General features: G+C 49.4%; 1 protein-coding gene and 1 long non-coding RNA gene across 3 annotated transcripts in view; one reads left to right on the top strand and one right to left on the bottom strand.

The window, feature by feature from the left end:
- Positions 1-15,644, bottom strand: part of CCND2 (cyclin D2) — a 40,280-nt gene extending 24,636 nt beyond the window's left edge. For both annotated transcript variants that reach the window (XR_008732456.1, XM_055711950.1), the window contains exons 1-4: positions 15,291-15,644; positions 13,250-13,470; positions 11,464-11,679; positions 8,643-8,802 (exon numbers count right to left, since the gene is read on the bottom strand). Coding sequence is in view for 1 of the 2 variants with exons in the window: in XM_055711950.1 (XP_055567925.1) it covers positions 8,643-8,802; positions 11,464-11,679; positions 13,250-13,470; positions 15,291-15,471 (778 nt within the window). In the remaining variant the exon portion in view is untranslated. The remainder of the gene's footprint in view (positions 1-8,642; positions 8,803-11,463; positions 11,680-13,249; positions 13,471-15,290) is intronic.
- Positions 13,214-14,189, top strand: LOC114017754 (uncharacterized). Its single transcript, XR_003562992.2, has 2 exons — positions 13,214-13,349; positions 13,910-14,189. It is a non-coding gene; the product is annotated as an uncharacterized LOC114017754 (long non-coding RNA).
- Positions 15,645-22,104: the final 6,460 nt, after the last annotated feature.

Consider the following 22,104-nt stretch of genomic DNA (forward strand, 5'->3'; position numbering starts at 1 on the left):
CTTGCATTAGTGTGAACGAGGCTGCGCTTGGGCCAACATGGCCCTAAGTTGGGAAGTGACTCCCACGTTTAACCTTTGGACCTGACAACCTGTCTCCTAGTTACGCATGGGAACTACAAGGTGGCAATGAACTTCCTATCATTTACCCCTCCTTGTCTCGATTTTGGGAAGATGTAATAAACAGATGACGTGACACCTCTCAATCTCTGCTGGTGTTTGGACAGTCCCTATGGAAGCTATGATGCAGTGGGCAAGAACCAAAGTCCATCCCCTCCCACACGTCACTTGAGCCAGCAGCAGGGGGAAACGGACCCACGCAGAGGCCCAGATGGACCCACACCCTCATGCACAGCCACTGAGCCCCCACGGAGCAGCTTCACCCAGCCCTGAGCGGCTGGTGGGGAGACCCAAGCAACCTGGAGCTCCCACGTCTTGCGCCCAACACTCAGCACCGGCCAGGCACAGCAGGCTGAGTGAAGGACACAGATCCAGCCTGCCCTCTGAACTTCCTTGCCTCTGAGGGGCTTGCATCAAGACCTTCACATTATCCGAACACCAGTTTTCTCGTGGTTGATTTTGTATCTACTCCCAGAAGCCGTCTTCCTAGGAAGCCGAATAAAGAGCCACAGTGCCCCTGCCAACTAGCACTGCTGTAGGTCTGCTTCCACGTGGGGTCACATGCGAACATTTCTATGCCCAATAACCTTGTTAGTTCCCTTAATGTCATTCATAATGCAAATGAGACAGCGAGCAAATGGCCAGAGGCCCGGAGTGACTAAAGCTCAGCATCCAGAAAGTCTTACGTTGCCTCTAGCTCTAAACTAACTTCCCTCCATAACAAGCACCATAAACTTGGCTATCAAAGCTACACATGCCCAGTCTTTGTTGTACAACAGGCAGCGATTTGTATCACTGGCTTCTATTTTTAGCATATTAATTAACTACTGCAACTGGTGAGGCAAGTGTCTCCAACTGGAGAGTGTGGCGCCATTGTCTGAAGTCATCACCTCATCTCGCACTATTGAAAATCATGGCAGTGACCCTCCTGCTGATATGAATTTAACCTGACATGCCCACAAAGGGATGGGGGGTGGTGCACCAATTTTGTGCACATGGTTCTCCACATCACCCTGGACCCTATTAGTGTGGAAAGAGCTCATTGAAAGAAAAGAAGCCACATTGTGCTGGGCCACCTAGAGGGTTGAATAGAAAAGGCTGAGGAAAAGAGCAGGCAGTGGAATAAAGGCCGTAATTAACATATTTCCATATTCAAGCAAAGCAATAACTACGTGAAATGTTTGTCAAGGTGCAACGAAAGCATAAATATTAAGTACCGTATCTGAGGGGATGCAGAACCCCCCGAGTCTCTTACATTCCATCAAGAAATTCAAACCAAGCTTTTTACATGTTTTCAATTATAACCTTCTATCCCTGCTCCCTCCATGACAACAAACCAAGTCCCACCATCCTGACTCAGTTTTAACCCAGGTAAAACTGCCCCCAGAATTAAGTCAAAAGCTTGCCCTGAGCTTTTAAAAAATAAAAATCAAAATAAAAGGAGGAGAGAGATGACCTAAACATTTGAAGCTGAAACATAAGCTTTTATTTTAATTTCTTGTTGGAGTTGATGAACCCTGAATTACAGAGGGAATCTTATAAAAGGTACTTCTTACTGGAAACCTGAAGCAAAGCTAAATCCTTCTTTTGGATGTACGTGCAGCCTTGGTTAACTGGCACACAGAGTCTGCACAGAAGGTATGGCTCTGACTCTAACTTTGTTGTGATTCATGCAATTCCATGAGAAAGTACAAGAGTCTTGTTTCTTGTCAGAGAAGCAGTGCAACAACATGTCGTCTATGAAAATGGGAGCACATGAACACTTCAAGGGAAGATACTGGGCTGTCAGAAAGCAGGACTTGTTTTACCTTCTATTTCCAGGCAATAAACACTAGCAACCATCTCATTCCTGTTTTGGCATCAACTTTTTCATAAAGGACCTTAAAAACAAGGGGCCAGTCTTGAACAACCCCACTGCTTTCAGTGCTGGAAATAAAAAAAGGTGATACAAGAAACACTGCCCTTTGAAACACGCCACCTCTGGACCACTCAGCCAGAGTTACCAAGCAAATTCAGGGTACCCTGAACGCGCACCCTGCTTGCAGACTGGAGCTCACACGGTCAGGGCATGAATGCATGCACGTGCCGAGGACATTTTTCTGCACGTGCGGCACATGTAATCCATGATCTAGGACCCTGCACACCGTGGCCAGGCTGTTTTGCTGGCTGTCTCCTGATCCAGTGGACTTCACTACCGCTGAGCCAAGAAAATGCAAGGTTGACAGTCAGTCTAAAGCAGGAGGGAACTGGAGGCAGGGACCCAGAGAGGTCCTGCAAGGGGAAGACCTAACTCACAGCCAATAAATAAAAACTGCCGGAAGGAAAAGAGCCTCACAAATATCTGGGCTGAACGTGCCCAGTGTGTCAAAGCCAGGTGGGAACTCTACTTTCTTACATGACCCTTGTTACTACTCTGGCTGCTGGCTGGTTTTTTTTAATAGCAGTTTTAATCTCTATAATTTGATAGAGGTTTCTTTCCAGAGTTGTGAATGTAGAATTGGAAACTGCTGTCTTGAGGAAGGTAATGCTTCTCACGGGGGCGGGGGCTGGGGGTGGGGGTGGGAAAGAAGGAATATTACCTTCATCAGAACAGAATCATGACAGTCATCAGTGCTGGTGTTTAAAATGATACAGGTAATGGCCAAATTTTACCCAGCCTCAAATTTCACCCAGCCAATGTCTGACTGTACTACGAAGACAAGGATGGATCTATATTTAACCACCTAAGTTTAAAAGAAAGGTCTAAGGAAAGCAATATAAGTAGTGAATTTAATTCTTGTCTGTTTTGATCCAAATGCAACTCCATGTCAGTGTGCTACTTTTTTTTTTTTTTTTTACAAAGGCAGTTGGTTTTAACTGCATTGGCCATTTTTTTCTCTTGCTCTCCTATTTCTACAAGACACTGCAACTTTTTCCCCATGTTAACTATTTCTGCTTTCAAAGGCAAAACCAGATGACTCTTCAGCCCTTCAAAAAAGGGCATGGCAGTGCCAAGTACAACCAAACAAAAAACTCTCAAGTAAAATAGGATGCAGACCTGCTTCTGTTCTTTGAGTAAGCAAGACAGCAGACACCTAATTCTGTTCCTGGGCTAAATTAAGGCAAAATTATTTGGCCTTTATGCAAATGGGTCTGAAGTATCCTAAATGCTAATGCTCCATCATAACCACCCAAGTGAGGTAGAGACAGAAAAACACGTTGAACAGTCTATGTAGAGCATATGAGCACTCACTACAATACACTTATTAGCTGATCATAAACACTGTTTCTGAACAACTGCTTGCACTTATTATTATTTTCACTTGTTCTACGTCTTCACAAAAGGAAGCATAACCAAGGACCAGGATTCTGTTAGCACTTGAACCACCAAGAGGTCAGATCTGAGCTGGAAGGAAGGAGGACAACTTATCTAGCAGTGCTGGAATTATGCCAGTCTGTATCAGCAAAGTCTCTCTTCCTCCATTTCCTTCCACATCATCTTCCCAGATTTGATGGGTCCTACAACTTAAGGAGCGAGTCTGCTTGTACAATACATGCCCCAGGCCCTGCTTACTTGTTGATGGAGCTTCTACGGTTCTTGTGGCTTCAAAGGTCAATACACTGATATGAGCTGCCTCTCCCAGGAACAATCAAGAGCCTTCTTTTGTATGTCAATAAATTCACGTGCATTATTCTTCTTTCTATCATGCAAGAAGTATTCGTGCAACCACTGCCACTTTGCAACATGTATTTTATTTCTAAGAGATTAATCCACACAACAAAACCTCTGTGAATGTCCTTCTTTCCCTCTGCAAAGAACAGGTCCTCAATAAAGCTCGTATCACTTTTAGCCTCTGCAGGGACACAGCCCAGTAACTCTTATATTGGCTGAGAGGGGAAGGATGCATAGTAGACTTGCCCAGGAGTCCTGAGGACCAAACATGTCTCTTGGTGTTACTAAGCATTCTGTGTGGTTACCTTCCAGATCACTACTAGGGCTGTGGGCCTCATCTTGCAGTCTTTGGTCAGACAACACTCCCATTGACTTCCACAGAACTTCTGTCTGAGTAAGGACCCAGGATTTGGCCCAGAAGTTAAAAAAAAAAAAAAAAAAGCCTTCTCAGCTTTCAAATGTAGATGATTAATGTCCCAGAAACAGTGGGCAGGCAGAGGTTTGGCACACTGTACAAAACTGACTTAAAGCTGAAATTTTCCTTCTCTTTCTTAGACTCTTTGCAGACACAGGCTTTCAAAGCTACCGGTCTATGAGATGCTGCATTGTATCCGTCATGGGAACATCTCACCTGCCACAGGACCCGGCTGAAGCACAGAAGAGACCACGTAAAGGACTGAGTCTAGGGATCTACACAAGTTGTCTTCTGTCTCTGCAAGTCTGCAAAGCTTTTTGCTTGCCACTTAAATAAAACACTGAAAACCTCCTCACTGAGATTAGTCTCTCCATTACAGCTTACATTCAGAGACGCACAGCTCCTCTTCCTGAAAGCCTGATTTGCACAGCCTTTCCTCCCCCAAAACCCATTCCCTTACAGGCTCTGCCATAAAAAGGGGTACCCTGCACCAAGACAGTGGCATGTACAGCCTCCAACAAGAGAGCGCAAAGCAAGGAAGCAGCTGAGCATCTGTGACTGAACAGCCTGGAAAAAGAAGAAATGAAGAGCATGCTGAAGTCAAGGAAATAATGCACAGTTCTCTTCATCAGCAGTGTGGCACGGTCTGCATGCAGCTCTATAACTGCTGCCTTCTCCCACTCCTCCAGGAGTGATTCCCTGGCTTGGAGCATGGCACACACAAGCAAACACGCAACCCCCGAGAAAATATTTCCCTCTGTACAACGAGACAGAGGAGGAACGAAGGGTGCAAAGTAACGAACAGACAGAGGTGGAGTCAGAGCAACATGATCCCAGAGAGCAAAAGGATGATCCCCATTGGGCTCATGGATAAACAGGATCCTCCCATGCTAAGAAAGCAGTAGAGCATCAATGTTGCCAAGCTATATTGTAATGACGAGGGCTCCAGATGCAGCCTCTTCATGCCTTTAAAATTCAGAAGACTCCTGAAAGGGATTTTAGTTTGCATGGGGAGCCACCAGTGGGATGAGAAAACAAATGACATCATGACAAACTAGGCTAGGCCAGTGTGTCTCAATCTACATGCTCTTATGTGCAGTGAGCAAGGCAGCGTGAAGAAAGCTGTCCTACGCATGGGCAATTCCCAGCCAACAGATCCAGCTCTCGCTTAATGACAGTACCTTGTTTGCATGGCTACAGCACTGGCAGCACAGCCAGGGATGGGCTGTGGGTGGATGCTGCTGTCAGCCACTTCCAGCAGAGAAGGAGGGTCCTGAAAGCATTGACAGTGAAGGGCAGGGGAAAGAGAAAACTTTATTCACGGACTAGGCTTCTGTCTTGCTCAGCTGCTGTATGTTCTGATGGGACCAAGGGCAAAAAGGGATACATTCCAGTTTCAGTCATGCTCATGTGAATCATTAATCACCGCAAGGACTGGGGAGAGGCTGTGGATTTACATCCACACAGCTTGTTTCAGAAACTGAGCTCAAAAAAAAGATGGAGAAACAGATAAGAGTGCCAAAATGATAAAACATGACTGAAAGGAATATACAAAAGAGCCAAGTATCATCTTTTGCATAACGTTCAAATGGAGAGAATGGAGATGAGTATCAAAGTGATCCCACGTATCCAGCACAACATCCAGAACTGTTAATGGCCACCTCCCTCTCCATTTGCTGACACAAAGTATTGCAGGACCAAGATCACAGCCGGCTCTGTCGAAGCAGGGAACACTTGGGAATTTCTGGCATAACGCTTTTGCTGGGAAATTAAAATGGAGCAGTTGGTGAAGAACAAGTCAGGCTAGAGGAAAAAACGTGCAAAATATGCCAGATTTTGCACGTTGCACTAATGAAGAAGAAAAAATACTTGAAAGCAGAGAAAGCTGCACTGAGGTGAATCAGAAAATAAAGCGATTCATTGCTGTGCTCCAGACCAGAGCTGTTAGCCAGTCTGTGAGGTCAGGTCTGGTAACAGTAGAGAGTCAAAACAGGGCTAAAAACATCCATGGAAGAAGCAAAGGAAGAGGCAGACAAATGCCAAAGGAGGTCATATTGCCAAAAGGTGGCAAATGGGGAAATGAAACACCAGGCTTAACCCAAGCTGGTGGAGAGCAGAAGCTTTGAGGGAGAAAGAGAAAGAAGAAACACAGCGGCTGATGACAGCCCTACAACAATCAGGACAAGAAAAGGAAATGACAACTGGATCTGGAAGGAAGTCTGATGAGAAGGGGCTTTTCTTCACAGAGGAGGGAAGAATGACTTCGAGAAGGGTGGCAGTGAAAGTGAAATACAGTAGTAACAACATTCCTATAATGCCAGTGGGGGCAGTAACTTGCTAGTAAACTGGGAGTGAGGTAGAAAACTTGGAACAAGGGCTTGGGTAAGAGCTCTGCTTTCAAAACTGCAAGGGATTATGGGTCCTTCCCAAAGCTAAATGCCAACAGAGTGGTTTGTGGAAAACGGGGTGAGAAGAAAATAAAATAAAAAGCAAAATCTACAGCCAGCAGTGTGGTGCCCTGTCTTGGGAAGCCCCATATACAGTCAATTATGTCTTTCACTTGCAAGAAAAGAAACTGACTTGTTGCCTCTTTAAACTCTACGTAAAGGACTTTGGTTGATGCATTGGAGACATGCAAAGCAGATCACACAAGGGAAACATGACAGAAGTGCACAACTGGGCTAAGGATTGGAAAGGGGCTGCTGTTTTGGATCTCAGTAAATGGACTAGTGCTAACATGGTGCTAACGGTCAAAGAATTCATGGAGAAAGAGTGGAAAGAAGCCATGGATTTTGGAAACTCCTTTGCAGCCCACAGTCCTGCAATGATTTGGTTATATGGAAAACTTCAACGGCAAAGAATTACAGACCAGAATTTGAAAAGTTAGATCATAATGAAACCTAGGTCACTCAAGAAAATGTCCCCTTGGATAAAAAAAAAATAAACCAATACAGTGTTGTGAGAGATGAAAGCAACAAAAGAGAAGGAAGACTGGTCTGGTTTGGAAGACAACATCCAGGTATGATGGAGGTTGATGTCTCATGGTGTTGTGAGGATCCAGAGAAATGTCCACAGGAAAGACTATCTTTTACAGAAGACAAAGGATGGTGTGAATGAATCCTGGATAAGGGGAGAAGGCAAAGAAAGAAAGCAAAGCTCATGTAACAGATTAATCCTGAAGTTAAAAGCTAATTAGTCCAGAAATGTCTGATGAATTACCAAGGGTTATCCTGCAGACTGTGTAGTACTTCTACTGAGTCCTGTGTTTTTTTGCCTGAAAAGGATCACACAGTGGTAGGAAAAGAAGGAAAAGCTTGAACATCTTGGTAACCAAAAAGTCAATTATCCTAACACAGCCCATGTACAATTCTCTAAAACTGATCGACTGAGGCAGTAAAAACTGGCCTACATTGTAAAAGCAGTCACTACATCTCAAATATTGAGAAGTAAGCATAGCAGTAGACATTCATACCCAAAAGCGGCACCCTGTCTTCCTACCGCCTCTGCAAACAGGCAGGCAGAACAGTTCCTATCACAAAGGACCATGTATGTCAAACTGTAGTGAATTCAAACATTGAGCCATACACTATTCGGTAATAACCCTGGAAAAACACTGCATACTGTTTATCTGTTCCAGGTCTAGCTTCTAAGAAGTGGTCTAACTGATAATCCTTTGGATGAAAATTGGAGTACGTTGATTTCTAAAAGTCAATGGGGGGAAAAAAAAAAAAGCCAAACAAAAAACAGGGGTTTTCAGCCAGGTATACATTAAAAGCCTCTCTTCCACTGAAGCAATTACTCTCATCTAAATCTTCAGAAACTGTATTCAACCAAACATATGACAAAAGGAGAGTGTAACGGTTCCCTATGAAACAGACCAGTTTCACTGCTTTCTTGGAGTGAAGAGAAAGTATCCAAATGTTTATTAAAAAAGGCATTACTTTTTCGATTGTTGTTCCCTACGCTTCAATAATATGGTAGTATCACATACATATTAAAATACAATTTTTACCTTGCATATGGACAGCGTCCAGTTAATGAAAAATTTACATTCATTTAATGAATTAGCTCAATGCACTTGGGGCTAATGGGCCATAAGAGCTTCCAGTAATTTGGCTGCCCTTACAAATGATCTGTGGCCCTTTAAAAAAATTAGTGAATGGGCAAAGTAGAAAATTGTACGGTTTAATCTCCTCTTACTGACTTCACTGCAAAAATACCGCATGCATTAGGAGCAGTATTGCAACTGCACTACAGTCCCCAATGGCAAGGATTCTGTTTATATGCAATTTTGGACCTAATTCACGATGCCCTTTGCAAACAGTCCCATTGCCTTCAGCCACTCTTCCCGCATCATGTAAGGATGGAGGGGGTGAAAAGGTTTCGCACCACCAGTGACTAATCTGCACTTCCAACCACACGGCAAGCAGCAGACACACCCAGAGCACCTTGGCCTACCTGTGGCACAAAGGGCAATGAACGTTTGTGCATGCTTCCGGATCAAAAGCAACTTGTCTTTAGGTACAGGCAGCTTCCTTAAGATGTGTTCAATGAAATCGTGCGGGGTGATGGCTGCAAGGTTCCACTTCAACTTCCCCAGCACCACCAGCTCCCATTCCTGCAGGGGGGCACGGGGAGAGGAGAAAAGAAGAAAAGCCATAAGCAAGCCTGAAAAAAACCCCACTTTCTTATTTCTCTGATTGTAATTATATCACTGCTAAATTGGTTTTGCTCAAACATTTTTTCTGTATGCCCCTACTGCTTTGAAGTTGTCGACTTTGTTCTTTTTATTCTTTTTTTTTTTAAAAAAAAAAAAAATCACTGGAAATGTCAGGCTCTACTGAAAATAATGAGACCTGGCAGCTCCTGCCAAGATTTTACTTTTTTTGTATCCAGTGCTGAATGCCCACCCAGAAAGTTTAGCCTGCAATTAGATATTGCCAAGGTCACTGTGGTCCTTTCCTAGTAACTTCTTTTAAATGGCTATAGTCCTTACTTTATAGCCATTTCAAGCCCTAGGGATAACCATGCACAAAAATAACCTAGATATACATTCTTTTTTTCAGAACTGGGGAAGTTAGCTTGATGGCATTCTCTCCCAAAACCGTATTCAAAAGCTTCTGCAGATAAATCTGATGGTGCTTAAACTACTCCAAGACAGGCTTTGCAGAAAGGAAATGCACGTAATGCAGCCAAGTAGTCTGTGTAAATTATCTGCCAATAAATCATGTACGATCCATTCCCACATTCTTTGAACGCCCAAAACTCCCAGTGAAATCAAAGGAAGGCTTGGGCACGTATGTAACTACTGGTCATTCCCTGCAACGTGACTACACGTAGAAACGGTACCTCATCCACAAACCCAGCCGTGGTGTTCAAGCAGGGCTAGACCTGCATGCTTCAACATTTAAAATAAGTCCTGAATACCTTACAGTGCACCACAGAGAGGACAAAGCTCAGGCCTTGAACTCATTTCTGTATCAAGTATTAGCTATTAACTAAATTCCATGCACTGATTCTTGAGTCCCGATGATGCGTGCGCCTGATGGAGCCCAGCGTGGTGGGGAGCCCCAGCTAAGCTTGTAGAGCTGGCAAGTCAAAAAAAAGTCCTTTAATTTTGCAGCCGAGGAGACGTCAACCAGCGTTGCTGAGAAACCATAAACATGGACCCCACAATGCCATTTCTGCAGTCGTTTCTCTGAATAGATGCCCACTTTAACAGCAAGTTACTTTCCTACAGACATTCCTACTGGATTATGACAGAGCCCTCTATAGCTTGAAAAATCTCACATTCACGTATGTAAAAGGCCCCGGAAAGCAGATCGGGTTTTTCTGTTTCTCGAGAAAACCTGGAAAATGTTTGAATATAATGGCAACCATGTTAACTAAGGACCGATCTTCCCAACATTGCTAATGTGACAGATACTGACATAGAAGACCACTTTAATCTAGAGGACTGAATACTGGAAAGCGCTTAAAACACACGCTTAAATCCACATGGCGCACAAGGGCAGGCACAGCCTTCCACACCTTCTCGCGGGGCCGCGGCGCCTGCCCCGACAGGGTCCGTACACCAAGGGACACCCGACGGCTGCGACAGCCATGGCAGCGTTTGCAGTGCAAAGCTCTTCGCTCCGCAGAAGCCGGAGCTCCCAGCCTTCCCGGGGGAATTCCCACTGCCATCACCCAGTGATTCACAGGAGAAATTCTCCTGGGATTTGCCCGTGATCTGCGAGAGCAAAGCTGGCCGGCTGAGTAACACCGCACCGGGAGGCCCGAGTGCTCGTCTAGCGGCTCCGCGCCACGAAGCGCTTTGCAAATACTAAGTTATTCCCTGAAATCACTCTGATATTTTTTAACTTTCTGCTTTCGCTACGTCTGAACTGATGTTGGACTTGCTCCGCAGATGTACCAGAGACAGACTTTTGCTCAGGGGGCTGTTTAAGCGAGCTGAATTGTCCCGTCGCCTGCCTCGGCGCTGACCAGCGGCCACCACGCCCCAGGAGCCACCGGACGAGGCCGCGGCCTCCCACCTCGGCACCGCAGCCACGAGCCCTCCCGGGCGCCACCCCACAGCCGCGGTCCCCCCCGGTTTCAGCACGGAGGGGAGCTCACCCAGCCGGGGGAGGCGGCCGCGCACCCACCGCCGCTGCCCCGGCCACACACCGCCCGCGGCGGCGCCCCCCGGCCCGGCCCCGCCCCGCCCCGCCCGCCCCTGCCCGGCCGGGGGCGCGGGGCCGCCTGGCAGCCGCTCGGGGGGTGAAGTCACGCCCGGCGCCGCGTGTCTGCCGCCAGGTGGCGCCCCCGCCCCGCGCCGCCCGCCCCGCGCACGTGCGCCCGGCGCCTCCCTCCCGGCGAGGTCCCTTGCGGGGACACCCGCGCCCACGGAGGGGGAGGGTGGGACACGCGGCGTGGAGCAGATCCCCGCGGCCACCCCAGCCCCCGCGGGGTCCCGCCGGCAGCGCTGCGCCCGCGACTGCAGCTGGAGGCGGGTCTGCGCCGCACCGCATGGGACAGCATCGGAGCAGCCGACCGGGAGGTGCTGAGCATCCCCCCCAGCACCGTGTGCCTGCGGGCTCGGGTCGACCCTCCTCGGTGTCTTTAGCCCTTTCTGACAATGCACAGAATGCTCAAGAACCCGTGGGAAGAGTGACTTTTTAAAAAGGCGGGGGGGGGGGTGGGGGTGGCAACAGTGATGGGGAGACAGGGGACAGGGAGAGGCAGGGAGAAGGCGGCCGGTGCGGGGCCAGCGGGGGGAAGGTGGAAGGGGGCTGCTTACCAGCAGCTCTTGGGGTTTGATGGAATTGTCCGTATATATGCACAGCTTCTCGGCTGTGAGGGGGATTGTCTCTTTCAGCTTGGAGGCCAGGAACATGCACACCGCCCCCAGCAGCTGCAGATGGCACTTTCGGGTGGGCACCACAGCTAAGAATCTGTCCAAGTAATTCATGGCCAGAGGGAAAACTTCTTCTTCGCACTTCTGCTCTTCACAGACCTGCAAGCGAGGAGCATGGGGAGGGGAGGATGGGACGGCGGGAGGGGGGGGGGGGCGGTGGAGGAAGAGAGAAAGAGACAAGAAGGAAAAAATAAATAAATGAGTGATCCCACGAAACAGACCACTGCCTGCCTGCTATGGCTCCTGCTATTTTTGTTTCCCGGGGAGCTAAATTTTGGGGGAGGGGGAGATCTCTGGAGAGGCTGGGAAGGCTGTCAATCGGCTTTCACATTCCTTTAGTTCATTCAGTAAGAAATGAATTCAAGACACTGTGTGGGAGAGCCGAAAAGCCCCATCCAGCAGCAAGCGAGCAGTCTCCGACTTTTTTTTTTTTTTTTTTGCGACCCAATTTTTCTTCTTTTTTTTTTTTTTATTTCGTCATATTTTCAAAAAATCGATAAAAATATTACAACTTCCCCGGGGGTCCCGATTTTGGTGCCGGTGGCATCCCAGGACGATCCCCTATCGTTTCCGACAATTGCAAAAATTCCCGCGGGGGGTGTCCCCCAGCCCTGCGCCCCCGATCCGGCGGCGGGGGGGGGTAAGGACGGGAGACACAGCGAGGGCGAGGTGGGGTGGGGAGAGCCCGAGCAGCCCGGATCCTTTTAGCAGGAGCGAGCGAAAAAATTATTTCAAAAATTTACCAAAAATCGGAGCCGGGGAGAAAAAGCACAAATCGCACATGAAAACCAAGCGGGGAGTCTGGTCTTTCCAACCCAAGGGGTTTGGTCCGCGAAAAGTCCCCCCCAAAGGAGATCCGAAGGGGCAAATGATGGGTGGTGGGGCCAGGGCAAGGCAAGCGAGTCTGCGGGGACCTGGGCCCGCTGCCGCCCCGCCTTAAGTATCGGGGCGAAGGGGGGCTCCGCCGCCTGCTCGGGCCTCCCGACAGCCCCCCGCCAGGCCGGGGGCCGCGCCGCAGCGGCGGGGGGCAGTCCCCAGCCCCTTCTTGCAAAGGAAGGGGGGCAGACGGGCTCGGCGCCTCGGAGCAGAGTTGCATGCAACGCAACATGGCGAAAAAAAGGCACGTCCTCACTACTGCATACGTGGGCACGAAATCCTGGCTGGGCAAAACGCGGGGGGCACCGAGCACCCCCCGTCCCTCGCCCTGCCCCGGGCGCAGCTCCCTTTTCCCAGAAAACCCTCAATCTCAAGCGCTCCCGGCTGGCCGCAGCCGGAGGCGGCTTTTCTTTGCTTTTTAATTGCAAATGACTTTTCCAACTCTCCCTCCCCACCACCACCGCTCTGCTTCCTCCCCTCCTGCACCCCGCTTTGCAGCAGCCCCCCGGAAGGGGCCATTTCCACCGCGGGCTGTCCACGCTCCCCGCGCCCCTTCCCCCACCGCACCGCACCGGGTGAGCTCAGGAGGGTGGGGGGGAGGAGGAGGAGGTGGGGGGGGATACAAGAAGAAACCCCACCGTGACCGGAGGGGCGAGGGGCTGCAGGGGGAGCGCGGACGAGGCGCGGCGGAGGTGCTGCCCGCGGCGGGGAGCCCGCAGCCGGCCGCCCTGCCTCCCCCCGCCCCCGGCCGGCACCGCTCCGAGGGGCCGGGGGAAGGAGCCGGGATACAAACCTCCAGCATCCAAGTGGCCACCATCCTCCTCATGAAGGGCTGGATGTCCTTCTGGACGCACTTGAAGTAGGAGCATTGGGGCAGATACCTCTCCTCTATGGTTAGTAAGTTGTGCAAAACGCGGTCATCGTAGAGCAAGTTTGGGTCAGGCAGAGCTCTCCTCACGGGATCCACCTCGCAGCACAGCAGCTCCATGTTTCCAAAGAGATCTCCCTCTTTCTCTGATGGAAAAGTTTTTTTTTTTTCGGAGGGGGGAAAGGGGGTGGGGAAAGGAGAGGGGTAAAGGAGGAGGGGTAGGTGGGTGGGAGGAAGACGGCAGGGCTTTCCAGCTCGCTCCTGCCTCCCTTGAAGCTCGTCTCTCCCTCTCTCGATTTCTAGCCTAAAGTTGAAGCAAAGTGACGCAACTCTCAGGGCAGGCAGTTCTCTCTTGTTATTATGGAGAACAGCAGCTGGTCAGACGTAACATCAAACGCGGGTTTTTTTTTTCCCCTCCTCTCTATAAGCTAACAAGGAACCAGGAGGCCCTCGTATAGGGACACACACGCACACAAATGACAGCTTCTCTTTTTCTTCCTTCCAGCCACCAAATGAAATCCGCTCCACGCTTTCCTTCTCTGGGAGCCCATCTGAATGTATTTCCCCCTCCTTTTCTTATTGCAGGAAACTAAGGGCTCCCCTTCGGTACCCACTGAGACGACTGGGGTAAAGGATGAAACGCCCTGGCTTAGCAGGGTGCCAGCTCCACATCCCGACCCCCACCCCTCCAGCCCTTGACCCACTCTCCCCTCTGGCACCCCCTTAATCTGCAGCTGGAGGGGTACAGAGCTCCCTGCGAACTGCAGCCTCACGGCAAACCCGAAAATGACCCGTGACGAGTGGGGGTTCCTCGGCTTTTTCGGGGTGAAATCTAACAATAATCACCACGCTACTTCCTCCGGCACATATACGTGTTTCTAGCAGGCGAACCGTTTTAGCACTGCATGGCCACACTGATATAACTTTCTAGGAAACGCCGCGCAGGAAGGGGGGGGGGGGGGGGGGGGAGAGGAGTTATGCCCCGCACCGGGTGACTTCCACCCTCCACTTCGCCGGCGTCGCAGTCGCTCCCCGCCTGAAATGTGTCAACTTTGCGAGGTCTCTGCCGCTGCAGAGCAGAGGCTCCCGAGGGGGAAGGAGCTGCCCGGGGCCAGCCGGGGATGAGCCGCCCACCCCGGGGCATGCGAGGAGCAGGGCTGCCGGGGGGGGGGGGGGGGAGGGGGGGGGGCGTCCTGCCTCCCCCTGCTCCCCGCCGGGGCGCCGCGGAGGTGGGCTTGGCGGTGGGGAAAAAAATACCGCCTTAAAGGCTGAGTGGGGAGTTTGGGGCGCCGCTTCCCCTCCCTCCATTTGCATAGCCAATAGCTCTGGGGCTCTCGCCGCTGCGCGCTGATTGTTACCGGGCAGATTATATTTTAAGGACGCATGCTGCCCGGCATCGAAAGCAGCCCGGGAGGGAAGGGGGCGAGGTGGGGCGTCCTCACCTGGCCGCACCGCCGGTCCCGGGAACCGCACGGGCCCTGCCGGTATCGGGGAAGGCTGGCGACCGGCCGTCGTTGCCCGCGAGTGGGCAAACGCGCCCCCTCCCACGCCAGCCCTCGCCCCTCTGCATCAAAACGGACGGGCGGGATGGGACCGGCTTTGCCGAGGGTTGCATATCTGCGGAGTCCAGCGGCTCCCTTGCAAAAACCGGCTGGGACGGCCCCGCACCTAACCCGCCCGTCGGAGCAAAGGGCCACTGCACCACTAAAACGCCAGCAGGCCTCCCCCCCAGCCCCGGCGCCCCCACACCCAACCCCCGATAAACGCGGGGCTGGGCCAGGACAGCCGAGCCCCCCACGCCTTGCTAGCAGCATGTCTCCGCGAAACCAGTTCCGCGCCTGCCTCGTCCCGTCCCGTCCCCGAAGCGAGCAGCTCCCGGCCACCGCCAAAACGAAGCGTCGTCTGGGAGCTGTCGGGCACCGTGTGTGGCCCCTCGCACCCCCATCCCCCCGAGGCGGAAGCTTACCGGGGGCGAGCCCGCCGCAGGCGGATTTGGGCAGAGCTTTGGCCGGCGAGGCTCGCGTTTGCGGAGGGCGAAGGAAGGGAGCGAGGAGGGGGCACCCCCCCGCCGTACGTCGAGGGCGGCGATCGGGTACCCGCTGCGGCGCGGCGTGCTCCGCAATGAAAGGCTCTTTAACTTCCACCATTCATTTCCCCTTCCTGGCTACTCCTGTGAACAGGGAGCGTGTTGTGTCAGCGCACGTTTTCCTTCTCCAAACTTAAATTCATAAGCGCTCCCGTCTGGCTTTGTAGCCCGACAATGCAGCGATTGTGATTTATGTGCGTTTCGGGGGGGAGGACAACGGGTGTCCTAATTGTCCGGCACCGACTTTCCGAAGTGGGGTGATGTCTGGGGCACGGCGCGGCTGCCGGCGGCGGGGAGCCGCGGGGACCGGGGGAGGGATGCGGGGGCCCCCTGCGCTCCGCGATGGGGCGGCCGCCGGGGGAACGGCCGTGGCCCCCGCTGGCGTGCCGTTGCCTCTCCGCCACCTTGGCGGGGGTGTGTGTCCCGTTAGGAAAAAACCCCCACGAAAATCAATAAATGGAAGGATGCCAGCTCTGCACGCGGAGGTGCCGTTGATGTGCAGCGACGTCGTAAAAAAAAAAAAAACCACCACAACCTCTGTTTTTCCCCGGTTCGACGGCTTTTACATACGCGGTACCCGTTTCCAACGGGGAGCCGCCGGCCGCGGGCGGGCAGCCGGGGCGGGCGGCGGGGACCCGCGGCCGCGGAAGCCAGCGTGCCCGAGGTGCCCCTTCGCCTTGTCCCCGTGCCCACGGGCGCTGCCGCATGCGTTTGGAGGCAGCAGATGTTTTAACAGCCTCCGTGTAGAGATTACCGAGTGCCATATGTTAAATACCACCCTCCCTCCGGAAAAGAAAAAAAAAAACTTTTCGCACTCGCTCCCCTTCTTCTGCGGAGCCGCTTCGCCCGTTTAAAAGCACAAGTGATTAAATCACCGTTGCTTCCCCCGGCGGCTCGGGGCGGCGGTGCGCGCAGCCCCCGGCGGGCGCTCCCGCGGAGCCGCGCTGCGCCCTGCGCGGAGCCGCCGCCGCCCCCCGCAGCCCGGCGGGCAGGGGGCTGTCCTGCCGCCACCGCTGCCCGCGGGGCCATGCCGCCGGGGTCGCTGCTTGTGCCTTGGGAGCCCCTCTTCTTCAGGTCATCAAGCCTGGTGTCGGGGCTCCTCGGCGTTAATCCGACGCGCGGTTGTCAGGGCATCGGTAATGTGTAATGGTATTTTATCGGTGTTGGTCCGAGAGCGCAGCGAAACGCGGTGACTCTTGGTTTTTCTTTTTAATAGATCCTTAATTCGTCATCACTCCGATTTATTTCACTCCTTTCCTTTGCAAAGCCCAGAGAACCATCGTGAAGATGCTTCGGGGGACAGCATGGGATTAAGCTTTGCGTTTGAACTGCTGACCGACAGACATGCTGCCTGTGCGCCCGCCGGCCGCAGTTTTTTTGTTTGTTTAAATGAAATGAGTATTCCCTTGCAGTGCTTGAAACCTGAAGGCTGGAGTGTGAAACATGAGAATCTGAAAGTGAAACCGACTGGAAGCCAAAAAAGAAACAGATGAATGTGTTGCCACTGTCCAAGCTGAGGAAATCCCTGAAAGCAAACAAACACCGTGAATAATAAAATGTGCGATAGATTTGAAATAAAATTATTCCAACTTCAGTCACTGGAAGCAGTCTGTCTTGGAGGTTGGTTGTTTGGGTTTTTTTAATATCTGACTTTTAGCTGTCCAAAGGTAAATTCCGTAATTCCATGCTGTGCATTCAACATGAACAACACAATAAAGATTATTTTTTCCTTCCTCTGGTTTCTGATTAAAGACAAGGAAAGGATTTGGATACTGCAGGAACTGCGGTGCATTGCCTGTGTATTTTCAAGGAGTTATTTTTAATTGTACAGGCAAATTTTGACTCTAAATACCTGTGCAGTGGCAGTGTTATCATTAACAGCCACCTTAAACAATGTAATTACTGAGCATGTGAAATATATCCTGTAATAAAATTATACTTGCCTTTAGAGGGTGATTTTATGCAGGCACAACAGTTACAGCATTAACTAATGAATTCTGTATGATTGCTTAACAGGTTTTGAAGTATTTACTCCTTTCTGTTTCATGCAAAGTTTCTTTTTTATCCTTTCTCATTCCTTAACTTAAACTTCGTCAGGGCAGTAATTAGAAACTGTGTTTGTGCAATGCCCAGTGCAAGGAGCATGCAACTCCACTCATAGATTTTTTTATTAGGCAGGATGGGAAGGGACTCAAAAAAGAGCTACAAGAATGATCACGTACCCGCGACTCATGTTTTAGGCTGGAAGACTTCATAAATTCATCACCGTTAGCCCAAAGACAATCCCAGGTTTGACATGAATGCAAGCTAGAGAAATCTAGATAAATTCAGGGAAATTTAGGATGGTAGAGGTGATGGTGGTACATTGAGCCTAACAATAATGTGAACTTTTCAACTACGAGTTTAATTAATCCTTTGGTATTTCATTTAGGGCTGTGTCTTTAAGGTTAGGTGGGGTTAAATCCTGAAAAGTATATTCTACCACAAATCACAGTCACAGAGTTGAAGGAGGAGTTACTACATGGGGTTCTGTGACCAGTGTTACACCAAAAAAACCCAGATCCATAATCATTGTGTTGCCTTCTGGCGATCTGTGAATCTGTATAGAACCTACAACCTGTGGTAGCACAGCCACGTGCACAATTAAGGTGAGATGCTGCAGTTTTTTCTGCAGCAACAGAGTTCAAACGGATGAGAAATTTCTGCTGGAGCTGGAAGTCTGGGATTGGCATTTTTCTTGCTATAAGGGAGACAGGGAAAATTTTGTGTTGCTTAAACTCTCCCAGTGCCATAGCCTTATCTTGCAGAGGTGCCACGTACTTTGCAGCAAGTGCTGCCGACTCGATCCTGTCCTTGGTGAGCTGGGTGATAAGGCTGCTGTTCATTTACAGGGTACAGGAACACTTAACAGGTGCCTCCCACAAGCCAGGAAGTCAACTGAAAGGGAGAGCTCTTGAGATTTTTTACAGGATCGGGCCCCCGGTATACAGAACTGTACATAAACGCCGTTACTCTTTTTGTACTAAGGGGTGTTGGGAAAAAAAAATTGGCTTTTGGAGGAGATATTTGAAAGAGCAGGAACAGTTCTGACAAATTACAGGTATGAACATTGATATCTCTTTCATCATGAATAGTGTCTGAAGGTGATCTGAAGGAATCCTTTTTTTTTTCTTTGCTTATAAACCAGCTTGCTTTTCTGCTTAAAATTGACTTTGCTGTTAATCTCTTGCATTCCGCCGTGGTTTCCCTGCTGTCTGGGATGTTTGTATCAATCCTTAGTTCAAAGATGGCTTTGACGTTAAATGCACAATCTTTTTTCTTTCTGGACTGTTAGGGGAGATTACTAAAAGACTGTCTGTCCCCAGACCTTCAGTTTATCAACAACATTTGAAGCGTCTTTCTGTCACACACACCTTCCTTCAAAAGTAATGTTCTGACTTTTCTCTGTGGTCTCTTGATCTTGATCCAACACATGCGGTTCTGCTCTTACCAAAACAAACGTGGAGCTTCAATTCCATTTTATTTTCTTTCTGCCTACATGTAGACAAAGACTGTGCATTCAATATATGTGTGTAACATGCCCAGGTCTATACAAATGGGAGGGGTGAGGAAGACCTTCGGACAAATTGCTCCTGTATGAGGAGTTGGGAAGGGATACTGCATGCTTTGCTTGTCTTAACATTGCTGTGAGCTGCTAAATAATCCCAGAAGCAGCTGTATTTTAAAAGTAAGGGTAATGATTCTGTTAATCTGCAGGAAGAGAATTATCCTGATACAGGTTCCCACGCTGAATAGTTTGCTGAAACATATGAGGCATATATTGTCTGGCAAATAGCAAGATATTTTATACAAAGCTACATCAGTGTGAGATTTTGTTTCGGAAGCCATGTGAACAACTGTGTTAAGTGACAACTTGTTTAGGGGATAAGTTGGACTTCTCATTTTGTGCAGATGTACAGAGCACTGAGTTCTGAAAACAGGGGGATCTTTAAAGGGAAGAAAAATTGTTTTCCCTCAGCACTTGGCTTGTTTCCTCTGTAAAAGCATCAAAAACTGTTCATAAAGAAATATTAGTTTCACAAGTATTCTGGCTTATATAACCATCAATACAGTATTTTATATGTCCTCTTTGCTTTTCAGGGACTATGAAATGCTCTCTAGACCTGTTGACTTTGGTCTTCTTAACATGGTCAAACCAATGTAATGGAAAGTTTTATTGCCTGACAAGCACATGAAAAACAAAACAAGAGTAAACCAAAATAAAGCAGTGTAAATAAATGTCCTCTACTGAAGTAAACAGTTTTACTTGTTAATTTCCTCTTCTGAAACTGCTGAATTAAAATCTATTCCCATGGTTCAATAGTGCAGATATTTTACTGCTTTTCTCTGTGTCAATTACACCTGCACCTGGGAAAATGAATTACTTTAAACACATTAATAGTCTAAAATACTACGTTGCATATAATATTAATGACCACCTGTATGTGGTACTATAATTTGCTTCTTTTTTCCCTCATTCTCTTTTGGGAATGTGGTATTTCATTTCTGTAATGGAGTGTCTCAGCACCGGTGTGCTACAAATGAAGAAGTATGCATTTTGAAGTTAATCATGAAATTAATGCATTTTGAAAGGCTGTGCCCCTTCTCACAGTGGCAATTACAGCCAGAGTCTTCAGTCACTTGCCGAGTGCCACATGGCTTTTGAAGACATGTTTTTCTTTTTTTCAGTAAGAAAATGTGGGTGGTGTGAAACCCCTCTCACGTACGAGCATGTTAGCATCCCTTGCTACCCCAAGTCCTCATGCTCAGCACTGCTGCCCTTGCTGAGGTTTTGCTGGGTGCTTACCCTAGTAGTGGAGAACAAAGACCTCAGGGACTGGCCCTCTGCCTTGGCACAATGGGGCGATGAACATCTTTGCTTCAAGCCCTACCCTCAGCTGTTTCAGATCTAAGCTCCTAGCACTTTCATACAGGTAGCTTCTGGCTGACTGGGGTGTCTCACTAGGCATGGTGAAAGTCATGTCTGCTTTGTCTGAGTTACATCCAAAATCTAAAGAGGTTCCTGTTTGGTCCGGGCAAAACTCCTGATGTGGGTAAGAAGGTCATTTGTGCAGGGACCGAGACAGGAAGGCAGCTGAAATGATAGTTGCTCTCCTGATGAAGTGGAAAGAAATTCTCACCAGTTTCTGCAAAATTCACTGCTGCTGCCCCTGGAGAATTCCCAAAGCTCCTCCATTACCCCACACAAGCAAAACACTTCTGCACCAGCTGAGCAATGGCGTGCAATTTCTCAAGAGCTACCTCTCCCCAGGGCTGTCAGAAGAGATGCCCTTCTCTTCTCTCTGCAGCTCTGCTACCTCACTTCTACAGCATTCTGCTTTGCTCTTGGCTAGGAGACACTTTTGCTCGATTACTGTTTTCCCTGATTCTGAAGTTGGTGCTCACAGGTGTACACAGCTTCCTGTGTGTGGTTTGATGCTCCCTAAAGGGTGGTGCTGCCCTTCAGCTGTCTTACTGGATGTAAATATACACAACTCTGGGAGAAACATTGCTCATAGAAAGTTAGGTTGGAAGTCATCCAGCCCAATCCACTGCTCACAGCGGGGCCACCTTCCAAGCTAGATTGGGTGGCTCAGGGCCTTGTCCAGCCAAAATATCCAAGGATGGAGATGCCCTAGCCTCTCTGAGTAATCTGTCTCAGTGCTGCATCAGTCTCAGGGAAGAACCTTTCACTTGTGCCTGGTCAGAGTTTGCCTGGCTGCAGTGTTTGTCTATCACCTTGAAGTTTCCCGAGTATTTGAGGAACAGCAAGAAGCAGTGGTAGCTGCTTGCTGTCCATTGGCATAACTCCATATACATAGCTCAGGATGTAGTGTGCAGGATCTGTAGATGTGGGGTTTATTGGTAAATTGAACTAAACTGCTTTATTAACTAAGAAAATCACTAGCACATGTTCCACACTGCTCTCCTTCATTGAAATCTCCAGATATCCTCCACTTGTCTCCTCCCTCAGCTCCATTCTTGGTAGTGAGCTATGTTCTTCCTTCATCCCTGATTACTGCAGATCCGTACCCCTAGCAAAACTTGTACTGTCTCATTTCTCTGTATGCTGAAACTCTCACCTGGGCTTTCCGCCTCATCTTAATGCAGCAGTAGCCTCTTTGAACAGGGAGCTGGTTCCTGGGGCAGTGTTGCTAGCTCCTCATCGGGTTCTTCAGTTCTTTCCTAGGTACTGTCTGCTGGCAGAGTCAGAGCACTGGCTTAGGGGACCTTTTGCCTGGGTGGCTGTTCTGATGTCCAGGCATGAACTATTTCTTTCTTGGGTTTCAAATTTTTGTTTATAAGGCTCATTGGTAGCAACCACCATCCTCAGAACAGATGCTTCAAAATGACCTGCAGGTTAGGGAGGTGTAATTTCTGTTTTAGAAATGGGCAGCTGAGGCTCTGTGGTGTAAAGCTACAGCCTACAGGAGCTTCACAGCATATCTTGGAGTACTACTGCCTTTCGGATGTCAGAGTAATACCTGAGTATCTCCCTCATCAAAGTGGATGGGATAGGTAGTATTTTTAAAGAATCTATGTGCAGTATAGAATCCCTGTTTCATTTTACAGATGGTTCCCACCCTTACGTTGTAGCACTTTCTTCTGCTGTGCCTTTATCTCACAAACGTTGCACTAGGAAAGAAGGAAGGGA

The sequence above is a fragment of the Falco cherrug genome, chromosome 5 (genome assembly GCF_023634085.1).
Source record: "Falco cherrug isolate bFalChe1 chromosome 5, bFalChe1.pri, whole genome shotgun sequence".
NCBI lineage: Eukaryota > Metazoa > Chordata > Aves > Falconiformes > Falconidae > Falco > Falco cherrug.